Source organism: Polyodon spathula, chromosome 16 (genome assembly GCF_017654505.1).
Source record: "Polyodon spathula isolate WHYD16114869_AA chromosome 16, ASM1765450v1, whole genome shotgun sequence".
Taxonomy (NCBI): Eukaryota; Metazoa; Chordata; class Actinopteri; order Acipenseriformes; family Polyodontidae; genus Polyodon; species Polyodon spathula.
The window spans coordinates 18,852,497-18,870,434 of NC_054549.1; the positions used below are offsets into that span (position 1 = coordinate 18,852,497).

General features: G+C 37.6%; 1 protein-coding gene across 3 annotated transcripts; it reads right to left on the bottom strand.

The window, feature by feature from the left end:
* Positions 1-4,480: 4,480 nt before the first annotated feature.
* On the bottom strand, positions 4,481-16,501 carry LOC121329025 (ubiquitin-conjugating enzyme E2 J2). Of its 3 annotated transcripts, none has more exons than XM_041274225.1 (8): positions 16,351-16,501; positions 15,236-15,319; positions 13,827-13,957; positions 9,196-9,236; positions 8,819-8,921; positions 7,353-7,491; positions 6,871-6,951; positions 4,482-5,562 (listed from the first exon to the last, which is right to left on the bottom strand). In XM_041274225.1, the coding sequence occupies exons 2-8, from the start codon at positions 15,251-15,253 to the stop codon at positions 5,278-5,280; spliced, it is 798 nt and encodes a 265-aa protein (XP_041130159.1). In that variant the 5' UTR covers positions 15,254-15,319; positions 16,351-16,501; the 3' UTR covers positions 4,482-5,277. The 3 variants fall into 3 exon arrangements, with proteins under 3 accessions (XP_041130160.1, XP_041130159.1, XP_041130158.1); XM_041274224.1 differs by having other exon boundaries at positions 15,236-15,323; positions 16,351-16,500; XM_041274226.1 differs by lacking the exon at positions 15,236-15,319 and having other exon boundaries at positions 4,481-5,562.
* Between the last annotated feature and the right edge of the window lie 1,437 nt (positions 16,502-17,938).

The window sequence follows — 17,938 nt, forward strand, 5'->3', positions numbered from 1 at the left end:
CAACCCCAAATTTGGCAAAAAGCAAAGGTTGTCTTAAAACCTCCTTTAACTTGATTTTGTATGAACAGTGAAGGTGGTCAGGCTTAGTTTAGTCACTACAACACTGGCATTCTAATATAGTAATGACAGCCTGTATTTAGAAATAAATAACTGGACCTTCCATTAAAAGCGTAAAAGATTTATCAATGGAGTAAAATAATATTACAATTTCCAGGAGCAACTGTTATACTGAAGTAACTTAATACATCTTATAATGCCATTTAAAGTTAAACTGTTAAAAGAACATATTAAAGGTTTATTATAACAGAAGAATGGCGTTGACAATACTGCAAACATATTGTTAAGACACATTTGAGATAATGTTCATTTAATTTAATTAATTTAAGAATTAGTTCAGTTTCTCCAACTAAACAAAAAGTATTTTAGGCATTACAATATCAATTAAACTAAAGAATATAAATGTTTAGCTTATAAAAAGGTTTTACTGCAGTAATAAACAGAGGTATTTATTTCCAGGGAAACTGTACAGTTTAAAAGTGAAATAATGAAATGTTTGTCTCAGACACACAGTATAATTCTGGAAGGGCATTAGACCTTTTAACCAGTTTTAATAATAGTGCTAATTGGGGGTCTATGAAAGTAGACAAAAAGGTGTAAACATGTCCCATTGGAAATGCACTGAACTAACAGTCCTCTATAGCAGACAGCAATGGAGAAAACAGACACTTCAAACAGGTAGTCAGGCCCCTTTTCACTTACATCCTCACAAGAGGATGCAGTTATGTTTAATGTAAACAACAGGCAACTAAAACATTAAGGGACTGATGTAAGGATAGGTGCAGTGCAAACAACTGTGTCCAAATTGACTAGCGGCCAGACAATCATTTTGCACTAGAGCCTGGGTAAGCTTAAGAGCAATGCAAATTACTCAACACACACATAATGAGCTGCAATCATGACAATGAGGGCCACAATGAGCACCACCTGTGCATCGGGCTATTCAGCGGCCGCACTTACAGCCCAGGAGTGAGGAGTATAGAGAGCAGCAGTCCTCTCTGACACGTCCCGTTGCTACATGGGAATGGTGTAACGAACTTGAGCTTCGGTTTCTGCATTGCTCAATACTGTCATCACCCAGGGTCGCAGGCCATAGCCACTAACCCCCAACATAGAAAACTGTGCTCTATTATGTTATAATTAAGGACAATGCGAAAATTACATTTTTGGAGAGTCCATCACTAAAAACGTTAAATAATGCATTAACATTTTCCTGTATAAATGATGTATATAGTTTTTTTTATTTTATTTTTTAAACAATTTCAAATGTTTTGGTGCATTTTAAAAACAGTTTCCTAAAGATACAGTTTGTTAAATGCAAATTAAATACTGAAATAAAGAATTTGTCTTACTAAACAAACTTTACTCAATAAGGTAAAAAATAAAAAATCTCACAAGCTTCCCATCAAGGACATTAAACAGTACTTTGCAATAGATGACACCCTCTGACGTTACGTCACCCTCTCAGTTTTGCCAGCCTGTTGCAGGAATTCTGAAAGCCGTCAGGTTGTTGAGCCAGAACATTGCCCTCAGTTCTGGCTTGCTTACATGTGTACAACTGGGGTTCTACAGAAGAGTGTTACGCTGTGGCTTTTCTGTTAATTACGCTTTTTCAGCAGAGACTGCCTGAAGCCTACAAATCTCACAGAACTATCAAAAGTGTAAATGAACAGGTACACAGAACAGCCCTGCATGTAGATCAAATTCAAACAGTGCGATTCCGTGAACATATTCTCTCTTTAAACTGAGCGAGTCTGCAGCAGTGTATGAAGCATTCAAAACTCTAAGTACTGGTTTTTATTACTTTAATTTGAATCCTCTGCATTATGATATGCATTGTTAATTCAGTGTGCAGATGTCACTATATTGCATTTAAAGCCGCGTTGTGTTCATGAAAAATCACTGCGGTGCAAAGAGAGTCAGATTCTCCCTGTCCCGCCCTCAATTAGTTTACAGGTGCTTAGACAATGCAGAATGGAGAAGCTCTTAATGGTTTGCTCCTTGTAAGAGGACGTGCAAAGCTTTTGGAGGGTCAGCAATTGCCCAAGTACAAGGCTAAATCCTTACATCTCATTAGAATGTTTGCACAGCTTAGTATTCCAGATCCCCGCCCAATTCCAGGCACTTTTCTTCATTTAAATGGATTAATGATGGCAAAGTGCTAATTTGACAGCAATATCGGTGTTTTACATGTATCCTTACATCAGCCCCTAAGAATAACGCCTTTGTCATTACAAAGCAAATGTAAACAAATTAAATCTCACTAGCACCTTAAATGATAAATCCTTTTAATATGCAAAAAGTGAATTTACAGAGTTATACTAAAATGCATATACTATAGTCCAATATTGTAAAGCAGAAAACAGAGATATTTAGAATCCATTTTACCATTTTCTGAAAAAGTGCAGTAATTTATGGTTTGTATTTTTTGTCATTACTGGGGAATGCAAGAATATTAGTTTAAATTAAAAAAAAAAAAAATAATAATAATATTTTGCTGAATTAAAGATGCCAACCATTCATAAAAGAAATTTCTTTATAACAAGATACAGGGAACTGATTTTTTTTTTTTTTTTGCCCCACCTCAATATTAACAATTATACTCATGACAAAAGGAACTTGCCATTATCTGAAGAGTGAAACACATTGTGATTCATGGAATTTGAAATACTGTAAACAGGTTTCCTTTTATTTACGGGTGGATACTCTTCACAAAGCAGTCATTTCTCGATGCAAAGCATGCACAGATTGACATGGTACTGCACATTGCTTCAGATTCAGCGACACTCACTATACATCACTTGTACTCCTGCAACCTGCTTACCGCAGATCAACTAGAATATTCTACAGTACTTGGATTTCTTAAAAAAAAAAAAAAAAAAAAAAAAAAAAACACCTCCTATCAACTGTATCGCCCAAAAGAAAGTAACCTAGAGAACGCACTCCGTGAATCAACTTATTTCTTTATGACAGAACCTGTGAAGCATGGATGACCAATGTGATTTAGTGCTGAAAACAGCCTCACGTCTACATCCTGGCGTTTCCATTACTCCACAGAGACAACACAAAGAATTACAGAGTTTCAACACAAGCAATTATATATGACTGGCTCATACGAATACTGTCAATACTAAAGCGTGAATAGAGAAGTGTTTCTTTGTTACTTTCATTCTAGTAAAATAATTAGAATAACATATGCGTTTTCTGTGAAAATTTAGAACAATTCACAGAACCATGCTTTGTTAGGAAAGTTAACTTTAACATTGTAAAGTCAATTGCATTTGATTTTATTTTATATTACATTTTCTAGGAATGTTTTCCACATGCCTTATTAAACCAATTTTCAGGACTTTGTAAAACTTTTTTTTGGGGGGTAAAAAAAAAAATCAGAGGGCCTAGAATTTTGCCTATATTAGCCCCACTGTATATAAGAAATGGAAAGTGTTGGTTTGCTTTTCTATATACTTTCTATATACTATTAGCCCTGCTGTGCATTGAAATGGAAAGTGTTAGTTTGGCCAGCCAGCTTTGCAGGATTTGTCATAGAGAAAGACCTTTGCTTTTGTTTGACGGACATCTTTTTAAACAACATGTGAGAGAAGTGTTTCTGTATCTGCATTTAAAGATAATACTTTAATACAATAGCATCTTCAGCATATACAACACATGGCAAATTAAAATCAATCATAAACAAAACAGAGCAAAACTCAAAAGAAAATTATAAATACATTTAATTTTATCCTCCTAATATCACCTTTAAAATGTACGAAGTACAGAGCTATACTGGTTAGCTGAGCTAATCCACATGGATCGGACAAGAATTGGTCACTATTTTCACTTCACAACTTGGCTCATGGGTTTAAAAGAGGCTTCAAGTACTTGGAAAAATACATTACAACAGTACAATGTAATATAGTGTCAGCTGTCTTATGGGTTTAAAAGTATTTACAAATGTCTTGTATTTTACAGAAAATAGAAAACAAGGTCTAGCTGTCAGTCACCCATTAAGCTTGCTACCCACTTGAAACTATGAACTGTATCAAATTCACAAGACGTACAGGTGTTCCAGGATGCAAACCCTCCCAGAGAGGACACCCTGATAGTAACCCTGCAGCTGCTAATGTCACCTGGCTTATTGCTGCCAACATCTAGGAATTACAACATGTCTTGCTGGGTTTTTTTTTGTTTTGTTTTTTTATGGCTTTTTTTGCCAAGCAGGTTTTGTTTTTCTTTTTTTCTTTTTAAGTCTGAAAAGAGATTTTTTTTTTTTTTTTTTAAATAAAAAAAGGAAACTTCCCCCGGGGCATATACTTAAAATTATAATATTTGGTTAAAACCATACGAAGAGTAATACAACTCATATATATATATATATATATATATATATATATATATATATATATATATATATATATATATATATATATATATATACACACACACACACACCTTTATCTAAACAGTGTTCTATTTTTGGCAAAACGACCTCTGAATAAATGAAATTAGTATGTGTGCTAATAGGCATGGAAGGAAAACTGTCCAATACAGCTGGAGTCCTTAGAGAGAGGTAACAGTGACATCAAGTGGACAAAACATGAAAGTGTATTTGATGTTTCAAAAGATTAGATAAAAATAAAAGGCAGTGACTGACTGGCAATCTGCTTCAACAGGTAATTACAACATGAATTCATTCATTTAAAATGACAACACACTGTAACCATGTCCAGGGCTAGTTATGTTGTAGAAATCCCCTTAATTGTTGAAACCGTGTACATATTAAGTACAACCTTAAACAAATGAAATAAATATCTTTGGATCCAAACGATGCAACTCGCCTACACTGAACTATTGTATTTTCTTGTAATGTTATTTACATGAAAGGAGACTTCCCAGGTTATGGAATGAAGTGTTTTTAATTTACTGGCCATGTTATTTTGAAATGTCTTTGCTAAACTTGTTTCTCCACACAGAATGTATCATACACTCAGTAACATCTTACAAAAATGGGTTGCTTGAACAATTTGCAATTTGTAAACCAATTCTTAGCAGTATCATTTATATCCAAAAACTGAAAGGCCTTTGTAAACCCATGAGCCAGCCAATATTGTGTTTGCATCACTGCAGCACTTAGTTGCTTTACCTCCATTTCCAGTGCCCTTGCCAACAGGCCCATTTTCGTTTGCAGACAGCCCTGATTTGGTCATGAATGCCCATGTCTCCTCATTCTTGTGCTATGCTTCTCAGTACATACTTTACTGTGTAGGCAAAGGCTGCAAACCCGACTATGACAAACAGGTTTGCTAAGGCTCCCCCGAGAAGTCCATGGTTGCGGTTGGCCTGTTGAAGGCCTTGCTGGTTTGCCCCTGCTAGAGCCGCATGGCCGTTGAGAAGGGGGAGTCCGTTGTGACCGTTGTGCACTTCACCATCGGGGACAACGTCCGGGAGAGGCAGGGCCTGGGCTCTGTTATTCAGCTCTTCCTGTGCCTTTTGTTTGTTCTTGATTTCCTAGAGAGAACCAGGGAAAATGGTTACAACAGAAAGGGACCCGCAGCATATTTGAAAAAAATAAATAAAAAACAAAGAAAAGTTTCCCCTCACAAAATAAATGACCATAATTGTATCATTTTCACCTAAAAATGGGATCCCCATATCTGTGATTCTAACTGTATTGCATCAGCCAGGACATAATCTCAAACTTCATGTAGATATCTCTTACATTTTAAATACAACTTTTCAGGCCTTATAAAAATGGTAATTTTACACTTTTTTTGGCCCAAATATTTTACCCACAATTTTCTCCCCAATCACTTTTTCCCTCACTGCAGCAATTCCCCCCACACAGCTCAAGAGAACGGAAGGTTCAATGGGCGTCCTCTGATCCCACTACCAAGCCAGCTTCCTCTTTTACACCCAGGAACTCGCGAGCAGACGTTTCAGAGCTACCGGCCTCTGGAGGACAAAGGCCAGCCCTGCAGGTGTCCACTTCTGAGATCACTGGGTGCCTGGCCAGCAGGGTTCGCTGCAGTGCATTGAGGAGAAACTGCCCCTGCTGGTTTTGCCTCCATAACCCACAGGAGCACCATAGCCAACGGAATTCCCAGCGAAGACTGGCCACTTTGCACAGCCAGGATGCGAACCTGTTCTGTACCACTCAACCACACGGTTGTGCTTGCAGTTTTACACTAAAATGCTTTTCCAATGTTAATACAGCACAAAAAAATAAAATAAAAAAACTTCTGTTGTTACCTTCAGAAAAATAAACATTTGCCTGTCTGTCTACCTCACAAAAAGTCCAACTCCATTAGATATTCTTGCTTTAAAAGGGTTTCACTTTCACATCATAAAATGTGGAACCAGGAATGCACTCATCTCTTCTTTGGGAGTTTAATTTGATTCCTAGAAGCTGTGGTGCAGTTGCTCTGTGCATGATTTCTGATAATCTGGGGTTGGCTCATAAAAACATCCGTACCACAATAGGCAGAGTAACACTTACAAATCCCATTATACCCCAAACATGAACAGAAATATAATGCAATCTAATATGCTGTCAATTTGAAGGGCTCTAGGTTATTTATTAATTAATTTATCTGTAAGTGTATGCAAGCAACTGGAAGATGTTCACATGGTAAAAACCCTTTTCCTTGTTTAAGATCGACATTAAGCTGCCAAAGATGCATTACAGGCTATTCATAGCAAACAACCCACCATGAACGCTGAACAATGAGTGTGGAGGGCAAGCTACAAGTAAATACTTTAACTAAAACAAGAACAAAGAATTGCGAAGTGCTTGAGGAACAATGCACTGTATCTTACCTCTACCACCTCAGGAAACAGATCACAGAAAACCTTATCCTTTGCATTAAAAGCCAAACTCTGAGCAGCAAGTTGTCTTTTCTTTATAAAAAAAACAAACACAAAAAGCGGTGTAAAAAAAGATGGCAGGATCAATATTTACTTTGGTTCTTAATCTAGCAGCCATTGGAGTGCTTTAATTGTTCTGTGACTTAGAAGATATTTAGCACAAAAAGGTATTGCTTGGAATTAATGTGAAATTAACATTTACAGTATATATAGAGAGCTATATCCTGAAACAAGAATTTAAAAATGTGTACATATATATATATATAAGAAATGTGGCTTAGTTCCGACAATACGGGTAAGTGGGTAATTAGTGTGGCTGTCCATAAAGAAAGCATCTAGCAGGAAGTGTCAGCTATTCACAGGTATCTGAGACTGCGGCTCAACCATGTGGAGGCAATGTGATTACGAGATGAAGAAAAAAGCTGCACACTTACAGTGAAGTCTGAGGTTTCAATACTGCCCAGCGTGGGGCCTTTCTCAACCATAAAACTAAGCAGACCTGTCAGGATAGTGGAGACAGACCAAGCTGGATTCCATGTGTCAGGGTGGAAATCAGTAATTGAGAGACACAACCTGGAAAGGAAGAGATTCAGTTAAATGCAATGAACTTGTGAACTAAATGCAAACAGTGTGGTCCTAAGTGTTGAAGTTGGTACAGAGCAATGTACTTTATGTTTGGAATCCACCAGACTGAGCATCTTGCACCAATATTACTGAGGGGAGCTGTAACCAGAGTCACACACAATGCTCTCAGAGGGGAGCTGTAACCAGAGTCACACACAATGCTCTCAAGAGGGGAGCTGTAACCAGAGTCACACACAATGCTCTCAGAGGGGAGCCGTAATCAGAGTCACACACAATGCTCTCAGAGGGGAGCTGTAAACGGTCACACACAATGCTCTCCGAGAGGAGCTGTAAACACAGTCACACACAATGCTCTAACTACAGTCTGGAATCAACACTATTACCACAGTGCAGTGTGATCACACCACTAGTCTGGTGCGCTTGATTTTATTTCAGAGTGCCGAGAGAACCATATTGGTTCAATTTCTCTCTTCCATGTCAGTAAATGATCTTGTCTACGCAGGACAGAACTGACCACATCTCCAGCCAAGTCCCACCACTTGTTTGCTGTATTTTTCACATACCTCTTTATAGACGTGCATACTGATAAATCCTCTCCTGTTCACTTGTTTTATCACCAAACTCCGCAATAATGTGAGCCAAGACATCATTATTACTATAACATCTCAAAAAGCTTTGCAAATGTCTGATATTCTTTGAGCGCTGGATGCGGAAGCAGCTACCTCCTTTGTTATGTGTCCGTGTTATCTGTGGTGTTATCTCTGTGGTGTGTCCTTTTTTCAGCTTCATTCGGCTCCTATCAGTCTCACTCTGACATTGAAAGGTTTTCTCTGCTTTTTCTGGAGTAAAAACAACTAAAGACATGTCGGACAGGGTCCGACATCGGACTGGAAAGGGAAAATTGTAATGTCGGACCTGGTCCGACATAGGACCGCAAAAGGTTAAAGAAAGACAAACACAAATATTTGATCTAGAATGCATGGTGCTTTACTTGTACATTCTAGTTAGAAGCACCAACAAAAGTACAATGTATGAGGTATAATACAAATATCATAATCCATTTCAATGGAATCAGGAGTATATAAAATGGAGTGGGAAACTCTTTACCCCCATGGCCACTAGGGCCGCAAGTCATAAGTGGAACCAGTGTTGTGACTGTAGCCTAATTATCATGTCAGGTGGCCCAGTGATTTAAGGTGCAACACTGTGGTTTCTGTTAGCTCATGCAGTTTAAGTACAGGACTTGCGTTGTCAAGTGCAGTATACCAAGGCTATTTCATGACATGTGATAGCAAGCACATAAACAGGGGCTTACCTTGTGTTGCATTTAAATCTTCCATTAGGAGTTATCATATAAATACTAGGAGGTTTGAAAGGAAATTCACGAGGGAAAATCAGTTTCCCGTGATAATAGCCACCTATAACATTTAAAAGAAAAGCAGTCAACATAACATTTATATTCATGGTGGACTGCCTGTGTCTAATGATTGAGATTACACTGTAGTGCATTAGAACTGGTAGATTATTTACAACAAGAGACACTTACTATTTAAATGAACATTTAATGATTTCCTTCACATGTAATGCCACATGTAATCTCATTCCAATGCCAATACTGCAATGACACCCTTTTTATTAAGACAAAGCTGTAATGCTGTTTGTACAGCATGCTATTACCACAATTCAGCTTACCTTCATATGGGGTTTTCTCAGGCCCTCGTACAACATAGTGCCTTAAATAGAAAACGGCATTATTTTAAAATTGCTACTTATACAAAATCACTTCAGAAAAAAAAATTACAATATCTGAAAGACCCTCAATATGGAAGCCATCTTAAGACAAGTTGGGGTTTTAAAAGTATAAATAAATTATTTTGTAATTTCTTTTCATAAACACAAGTAACTTTCACTTGCTCTTTAAATCTGGGTGCCTAAAATCATGGGGCGGGGGGGAGTTGCCCCCTGCACCCACGCTGGGGGAGGACCCCCATACCCCCTGTCTTCTAATCAGGATTTCTAGCCTCCTAATTTAAATGAAAATGAGAAGACTGCATTCTGCTTAGTTCATGATGGCATCTAATCTGTTGTCTTGCCTTTCTCGACATACTGAAATACTGAACGCCTACACATTTCAACCTTTATTGTCAACCAGTAACAGGCAATGGGGATAGGGAGCACTGTATATCGTGTATCTCTGTAAATACGTTCATCTAATCAGCCTATACCCTGCTGGACATCCCACAGGGCTGTACTAGGGAATCCACCTCCTTTTTTCAGGTGTGTTTCAGCATGACCTCAGATAGGTGGTTGACAGAATCCAGGGTGACTTCCCAGTTCTGTAAAATGCTCTAAAAAATCCAGCTGTGGTTTATCCCGACAGGATACAGGTTGATCTAATCAACTCCAGTGCTTCTGAAACTATACAATGAATGTGGCATTTTAATCTAAAATTATAAATGGATTGTTACTAAACTAGAAACAATGGTTTTTGTAGCTGAAATTGTAGATTTAGAACAGTTAATAGTTTAGAGTAAACATTTTCTGAGCTTCATGTTCTGAATTTCTCCTAAACATTTAACCAGTCTGACCAAGGTCTGTATGGCAAATACACAGCTGCAGTGTTTAAACTGTGTACAGTTATCTATTAAATATGTATTCAGTCATTTCCGTGTACACATTAATATTGCAATATATCAGAGTAAAGCAACAGCATTTAATCATTTAAGCTCCCAGCATGTTTGTTCTTAAAAGTCTAAACGTTTAGGGACAGAAACTAGCATCCCTATTTCTACAGTAAAAGGACATAACATTAAAATGCAAAGACGTTTTAAGAAGTTCCAAAAAGGTGAAAAGTTGTACGGTATAGAAATAGTAAAACTCAGGAAATTAACAGTGGGATAAAAAAAAAAAAAAATACAATTTTCAGACTTTAGATTATCGTAAGAATCACTTTATAGGTCACAGTGGCGTAAAAGTTGCTCACCCCTTTTTGAGACGTCAATTTTAGGAAAACACCATTAATACTTTTTTTTTTTTTTTACAATTTATTTTTCCTACTTGCCCAACACCGATAAATAAAGAAATATGAAACAGTAAATAAATATTACTTGTCATGATGCACGTGCATCAACACGACCTGAACTGAATAAGTATGTGTATCGTAATAAACTGTAATAATAAAGTAACAGACAAACACTAATAAATTGTCAAACTAAATTGACACCACCCCTACACACGTTGAAAAAATGCAGCATTAATATACAAGACATGTACATTATTTAACAGAATGATGACGCAACCCACCAGAATGGGAAACATCAAAGTGCTCGCGACTTGTGTCTGATTTCAGGTTTTTTTCAAGAGCTCGAACAATTTCCAACTTTTTGTAGCAAGAGAAACAGCGGCACATTTCACTGTTTTGTTTACATGCCATTTTGTAGCAAATCAAAATACAAAACTAATAATATTTATTTATTAAATAAAACTAATCAGTGCTCCACAACACACACTCAATAAGTCATTTTTGAAAAGACTGAATAAATAATTAATTTAAAATTTGATGATATATCAGGTTACAAAACAGTACTGTATCCACTGTGAGCGAATCACTATAGGTGTTCTTTTAAGCGAATTTCCTGTTCCTTTAGCCGGAACATTTACAATGGGAAAAACCATTTTCACCCAAAGTGTTTTTCCTTAGGCAAAGTGTTCTCTAAGGAGGTGCAGCGGAGCCTATGTGCACGTACAGTCAGACTCTGCTAACTGCTTAGCAAAAACACTTTTGATTGACAACTGCGTCGCCATATTGTCACAGACACTAGTCTGGTACCAGAAAGGTCTAAAAGTAAACATCCTTTCTAATAAAGTGCTGCTTAAGCCAAATATGAGGCTTATTTCTGCCACCTACAGGACTGCAGTATACCCTAACCAAAGCTGTGATATTGCAGAACAGTTTTTTTTAAACAAGCAAGTATTTTCCGGTCATTTTGCTGCAGTGTAATAGATTACTGTGAATATGCACGTCTGCGTCCCTTTCCCATTCTGTGCATCCCGTGGATTTACTTTGCGTCTAGGACCGTAAAATACTTGCTTGTTTAAAAAAAAAAAAAAAAAAACTGTTCAGCAGTATAACAGCATTGATACACTCCAGTCCTGTAGGTGGCAGCAATAAGCCTCACATTTGGCTTTGCCAGCATTATTAAGGCTATTTACTTTTAAGGCCCTGTCCACACTACATATCCGATCTCGAGAACCGTACTCAGAAATGTTTTAATTAACCCAGCTCAAATTTCAGTGACCGCACTGAAGTACCATTTCACTTTTAGTCAGGCGTAGTGCGTACACACACACACACTAATGCTATTAGAATAGTTCGGTTACAGTTCCTAGCAGCACAATGAACACTGGAAATTAATACCATAGTATCCCACCATGCACTACTTTATTTTAAACTAATGTGTTATGCCCCATATTAAAACAAGTATTTTGGAAAAAGTAAATGCGAACACACACACACAAATAGGGCTTGAAGTTGACAAATTTAGCTGATTGTTTCATAATTAAACTCAGAAAAAGCTATTAACTGCAAAACAATTGTTACCTTCATATTTTGCCTTTACCTTCATATCTTGCCCAGGCCTAATTCTGGTTCCTTTAACTTTATTTCAAACAGAGTTGACAATAAACTTGACTTAACGCTGAGCTTTTGTTATTTTCCACACTAGTTTACAGGGATGTACTTGGTATTTTTAAGCATAAAAATGAATACCAAGTGCAGAGTGTACACTGACAGCAAGCCAGTTGTCAACCGGATGTTTTTTTGCTAAGCAGTCAGCATGTTCAGGGGATTCTCATGAAGAAGATTGATTATCTGCATCTCAGCCATCTACACTGACTAAGAGTACTACAGCGACCGAAGCAGTTGCAAGCAGTTGCACAAAAACTCAAACCGAAAAATACGTTCTTATAATTTTGAATGGGAGATGAAATATCCGTGGCTTATCAAGATGTATTGTGTGTGAAAGAGCTGCTGGGCAAAAAAAACACAACATACACACAGATGTACAGTTTTTCAAAGCTGTTGCTGTTATTGGAATGCAGAAAAATATTAAAACACACATAGATGAAGTCAACAAACAGTGCTTAGAGACATGTCTTCTTGTCATGAGAATGGTCTACTGTTAGTATAGATAACAAAGAAAAAAGTGTGTGTGTATTTATGTGTGTATCTATACACACAGAGATTTAAAACTACTACAAGCCATAGAGTTTAAACGTTCATAAAAATGTACCAAAATGTACATCCCTGGAGTTTCTTAGCCTTTGTGTTAAAACGAGTATTTGACGGATGTGCGCTTCAGGAACGCATGAACAGAAAAGCTAGCGTGACCTCTGACAAGCACACCACTGCATTGAACTGATACGTAGAACAAGTTACAGTATGTATTAAAGTCAGTCAAAGTACTCCATTCAAACTAAATGTTTTCTACATCAGGCCATAAACACGTTCCTGCTATCAGCTCATTTTTCTTTCACCATTTTAAGTTCATATTTGTTTCATCTCCAGTCACATACTATGTTTTCAGCATTGCGATTAACATGTATTTCAGAAAATTCAACAGTGCGCAATTTCAAACCTGTTGAGCAGCATTTTCGTTTTTTGTCTGACTGTCCTACTTTATCCAGTCTCAAAGCCACCTGCATTACTATAACATTGCAGTTACAACAAACAGAAGTCTTGAAGTTCACTATTCGGCTTTCTAACCACAAGCAGTTTGCTATGGTTCCCAGGGGCGGGTTCAGTCTGAATGTTGACAAATCAATGGCTTGGGAGGGTGGGATCAAAGAAATTCAGAGACTGACAGTTATTGTGTTAACAGTGCAGTATACCTGCCACATTTTCAAGAGGAGGTCAGTCAAGAGTCTGAAAGCTTGTGTTTAACGTTCAAAATGACTAAGGGTATTGACAGTAACAAATTAAAATTTTTAATTAGAACAGCAGTTTTGTGTTTGTACCTAGCAACATGATCTGAATGCCGTAGATCCTGAACAAATAAATCGGGTTGTTGACAGTTAAGTTTGTGTGAGCCACAAACTGTAGTAACCCCACTGTGGCACTGATACGGTAGTTTAACACTAGACAACGGCGCACAGTCACTCCCCCCCTTTTAAGGGCCCTGCAAAAATGCCTAGAAAATCGCCTTATATAACAGTTTTTATGGTAAATATGTAGAGCCTATCCATATGGCCTGGAAAAAGTTACTGAATGAGAATATTGGTGTACTAACATTGAAAAAGTTATAAAACAACAAACCAGTCCTTACCATTCTAGAATATTGGAAGGGAGGGGCTCTGCACAGATGTAAGGCACAGGGTCTTTCTTTATTCGAAGGTAGTCCTGCTTTAATCGCTGTGTTGCTGTTGTGGGAGCTCTCTTGTTACTGTTGTTGCTCATCTAGAACAACAACACTGTACATGTTAATACTTTCACTTTAAAACTTCCATACAGCTATATGAAGGATCCATTCAGGGGGTCTTAAAGAACAAGGGACTTGGCATTCGACATTTCCTTTTATCTTCAACAAGGCTCAGATAATCAAGCTCTTTATAGCACCGAAAAATCATCTTTACTCCCACTGTTCTGTAAAGAAAGACAAAGCATCCCCGGGAGTCTAATGAAAGAGGATTGGCATCTGATGGAATCACAGGGATGTAAGTAAGATGCCTATTGCATAGCAGTGTCACCCATTCCAGGCTTTAACACAAGCTTGCCTAGCCACAGTGTACAGGTGCCAAGCTCAGGTGTACCTTATTAAACTCTCACTAAAAACAGGAATAGATCAAAATGCTATGCACAGGAAGATTTATTTCCATCCCTTGAATAATAAAGGAAGGTGAATGTGTGAAATAGATCAGTATGTGGTTAACAAAATGTTGAAGTGCTTTTTTTCCTAAGTGAAATGGAACTTGTTCACAACGGTAGTGGAAATGAACTGCCAAAAATCAACGATTACTAAAACAATAACTCATGTCTCAATAGCCCAAAAACAGCGGCAGCCACATTTGGTCAGAAATCAATATCACAACACATTTAGCCTAGCATAGTGTTGAACTGCAGATATTAACTCAGAATCTCAAATGGTCTCTGATTGGCGGGGGCAGCTGTTTAAGACTACTGCCACAGTATTATTTTGTACGATTCCCACAGTCAAGGCTGATTTTCAAAATTGGTGTAGATGTGTTACTGTACCTGTTGCAGAACTGAACCCAACTTAATTTTGTAGCAAGATAATAACAATATAGCCAAAACACGCTTGTAATAAACCTATCCGGTTCAATGTGTGTCCCTCCATGTGTAGATACTTAAGCCTCACTTCCATCTCATCTCTAATTCTGAATGGTGGGCAGGACCACAGAGATGTTTAATTACAATGCCTTCTACTGTCCACTTACTTACTACACAGAGATGGTTATCACATGAAGTTGTTCCAGAGTACAGCATATGTCTAAGATAAATACTAACAGAACAAAAAGTCAAATTAAATAGAATTGAAGATAAAATTCATACTATAAATAAAATTATTAAATTAAGAGCTGGGCTATAATGGAGTATGTTAAATGCTGTGCAGTATTATTGTGGTTATTTTGTCATTTATACACAGGTGTAAGAAAGCATTTAAGAATGTATTTCTTAACAGTGGGTTTATTATTGCAGTATACCTCAAATACTCACCTCAAATCTATCACACATTCATTTAATGGCACAAAATGTATATCACCATAAGTACCGGTCCTTGCCTCCTTTCCAATCCAAATACTTGCTAGAATCAAACACAAAACACGTCATCAAAATGTCTGTCGAATGGTATAAGGTATTAACAGTTAAACACGCCATGCATGATCTGGTTTAAGATACTAAGTATCTTATATGCAGGGCTTGAAGATTTCGGGTTTTATTTTTGATCACAGGACGTCCCTTTAAACTTATTTTGAACCCATTCTGCTTCCCAATTAAACTCAGAAAAAGCTACAAGTTACAAAACAATGTCACTAGTTTTTACTGAGCCCGATTCTGTTTTGCATTATTTTTATTTCAAAACAGAGGTGTCAGATTACTTGAACTGCTCATCCCTGATCCAATTCCAAGTAATTCTTGCAGTCGCCTACTTTACCGTTGTGCTCTTCTTATGTTCACTCATTTAACAAAGTTGTCCTGATTGTATGAAATACCCGGCACGGGGTGAACACTGATAGCAAGTCCACCCTTGACGTGTAGCAATGAAAAAAATAAATCTTAAACCCAGTTTTTAATGAACACTTTTCCATGTATTAGAATGCAGAAACAGCTTAACAACTACGAATCACAATTTAAAAAGGGAAGCAGAGATTTCGAAAATGAAAACCGAAAAGTTAATCCTCCTGCTTATAGTCCACCTACAGTGACGTTTTCTTATTTCACTTTCAATAATGCACAAAACGAGTCGAAACGTTTTCCTGAAGCAGTTATACAAAACTAATCCCTTGTCCGTCATGCTGCAACCAACCAGGTAACCTCCTGATAATTCAGAGCCTGGCTTGTTGACCCAGACCGTAAACAACCAAAACAGGAAATGCGTTCTGTTAAAAAATACTACGCTGTTGCATGCAACAACCCGGTTATCTAAAGAAACCCCAAGGCGTACACGATAAAGTGGGCTTTGTGTTTGTGGGTTTATAAATAAAAACTTTATAACGGCCTTCAGAACAGCCTGAAGTCAATCGGCAGCAGGCCAACCGCAGCTAGTTATATTAACAACATTCCCATTGCAGGCGCAACGCACTCACACAGGACACGAGAAACACAATTACCGCTTTAGAAACTCCGCAAGAAAAGGCTGCTGGTTAATTCTCCTTCTGTATTGTGGGACTTTACTAGAAATATCTGATCATTTCACAGACTATGACAGAAGCGCATCAAAGCTCCATATTCCTTCCTGTTCAGTGTTCAATATGGCTACGATGCAGGTAGGCGGGGTCTATGGCCTTAACTTCCGGATTATCCAAGGCGTAGATTAGTACTGTGTTGAATTTTTTTTTTTTTTAACTTGTGACTTGAGCTATCTCGTAAACCGTTTAAGGTCTATGTTTGTAAAACAGGTGTGCGATTCAGTCATGTCAATGAGAATCCAGTGAGTGGTGGAATTGTTACATGGGTCACCAACGCATAAGTTACTTTGTCTCTTCACACACAGCGCTGTCAACAGCATGGATACACACTCCTTCAGGGAACCCTTCAACTAATCAGATTCTATGAAATCAAGATGTTTTACATTTTTTTTTTGCTTTTGGACCGTTAACAGAATGGTCTGCAAGCTTATGATTTTGCTGAGCAGCTATTTCCTAGAGGGAATGGACCGATTTTCTTGCTGCATGAACACACAAATCACTTGATCAAGTCACTGGAAACTACGAAACAATCAGCGAAAGCACCGACTGTCTGTTTCTGCCACGATCACTGGTGGAGTTTTAAGCGCCGAAAGTTGGCAACACTGAACATCACACATCATGTGGAGAAATTTTTAAGGTATCAAAAAGCCCCTCAAAGAAAACAGATGGACGAAGACCAATTATTGTGCTAGGAACAAGTAACTGGAAGCTGGAGCGTCAACTTCCAAAGGGACTTTATTTTGTGTTGACCATTTGTTTTGGCTCTTGTGCCTTTGTCAATTTGTAAATTAAAACTATCCTTGCCAGTGATACTACCCGGTCACACCCACATGTCACTACCACAGAGACCTTTCCACATGCATGTGTGACCGGGTCACATCACTGGCAAGGCTGGTTACCGGCAGAAGGAAGACTCAGACACAGAAAACTGTAATTTAAACACTATTGTGTATTGTCTTGATCCAGTCATGTGATTATTGACATGCCTTGTTTGACCACATTGAAATATGCACGAAATTCACAAACAGCACAGCTGGCTACATATTTATTAATGTTATTATTTTCAAGCAACCAGGTTTGAAACCCATCTTTGAACAAGGGTATTTTTCTATACTGGCTTATATGATATTTCACCAACAGTAAAACATATCAAAGTGTAATAAAGCATAGTGAAGCATGGGAATATGTATTTGATAGAAGTTCATGAGAATGTATTATTATTATTATTATTATTATTATTATTATGTTGTGTGTATTTGTTCTTTATTAAAGCCTATGGTTATAATTGATGAAGTGTAAATTGGCTGTAATCGGTAGACCGGTTCATTATAGCATGCTCATCTTCAAAATATTCTTCCACTTGCATTACCACCCTGTAAGGTGTTATGTTGGACAGCCCCTCACCTTCTGAACCCGCACATTCGTTTGTGGGAAAAGTAGCTCTATTTACTGGAATGTAGATCAAAATTTTGACCCCGACGTGATTTGAACACGCAGCCTTCTTAGCTAG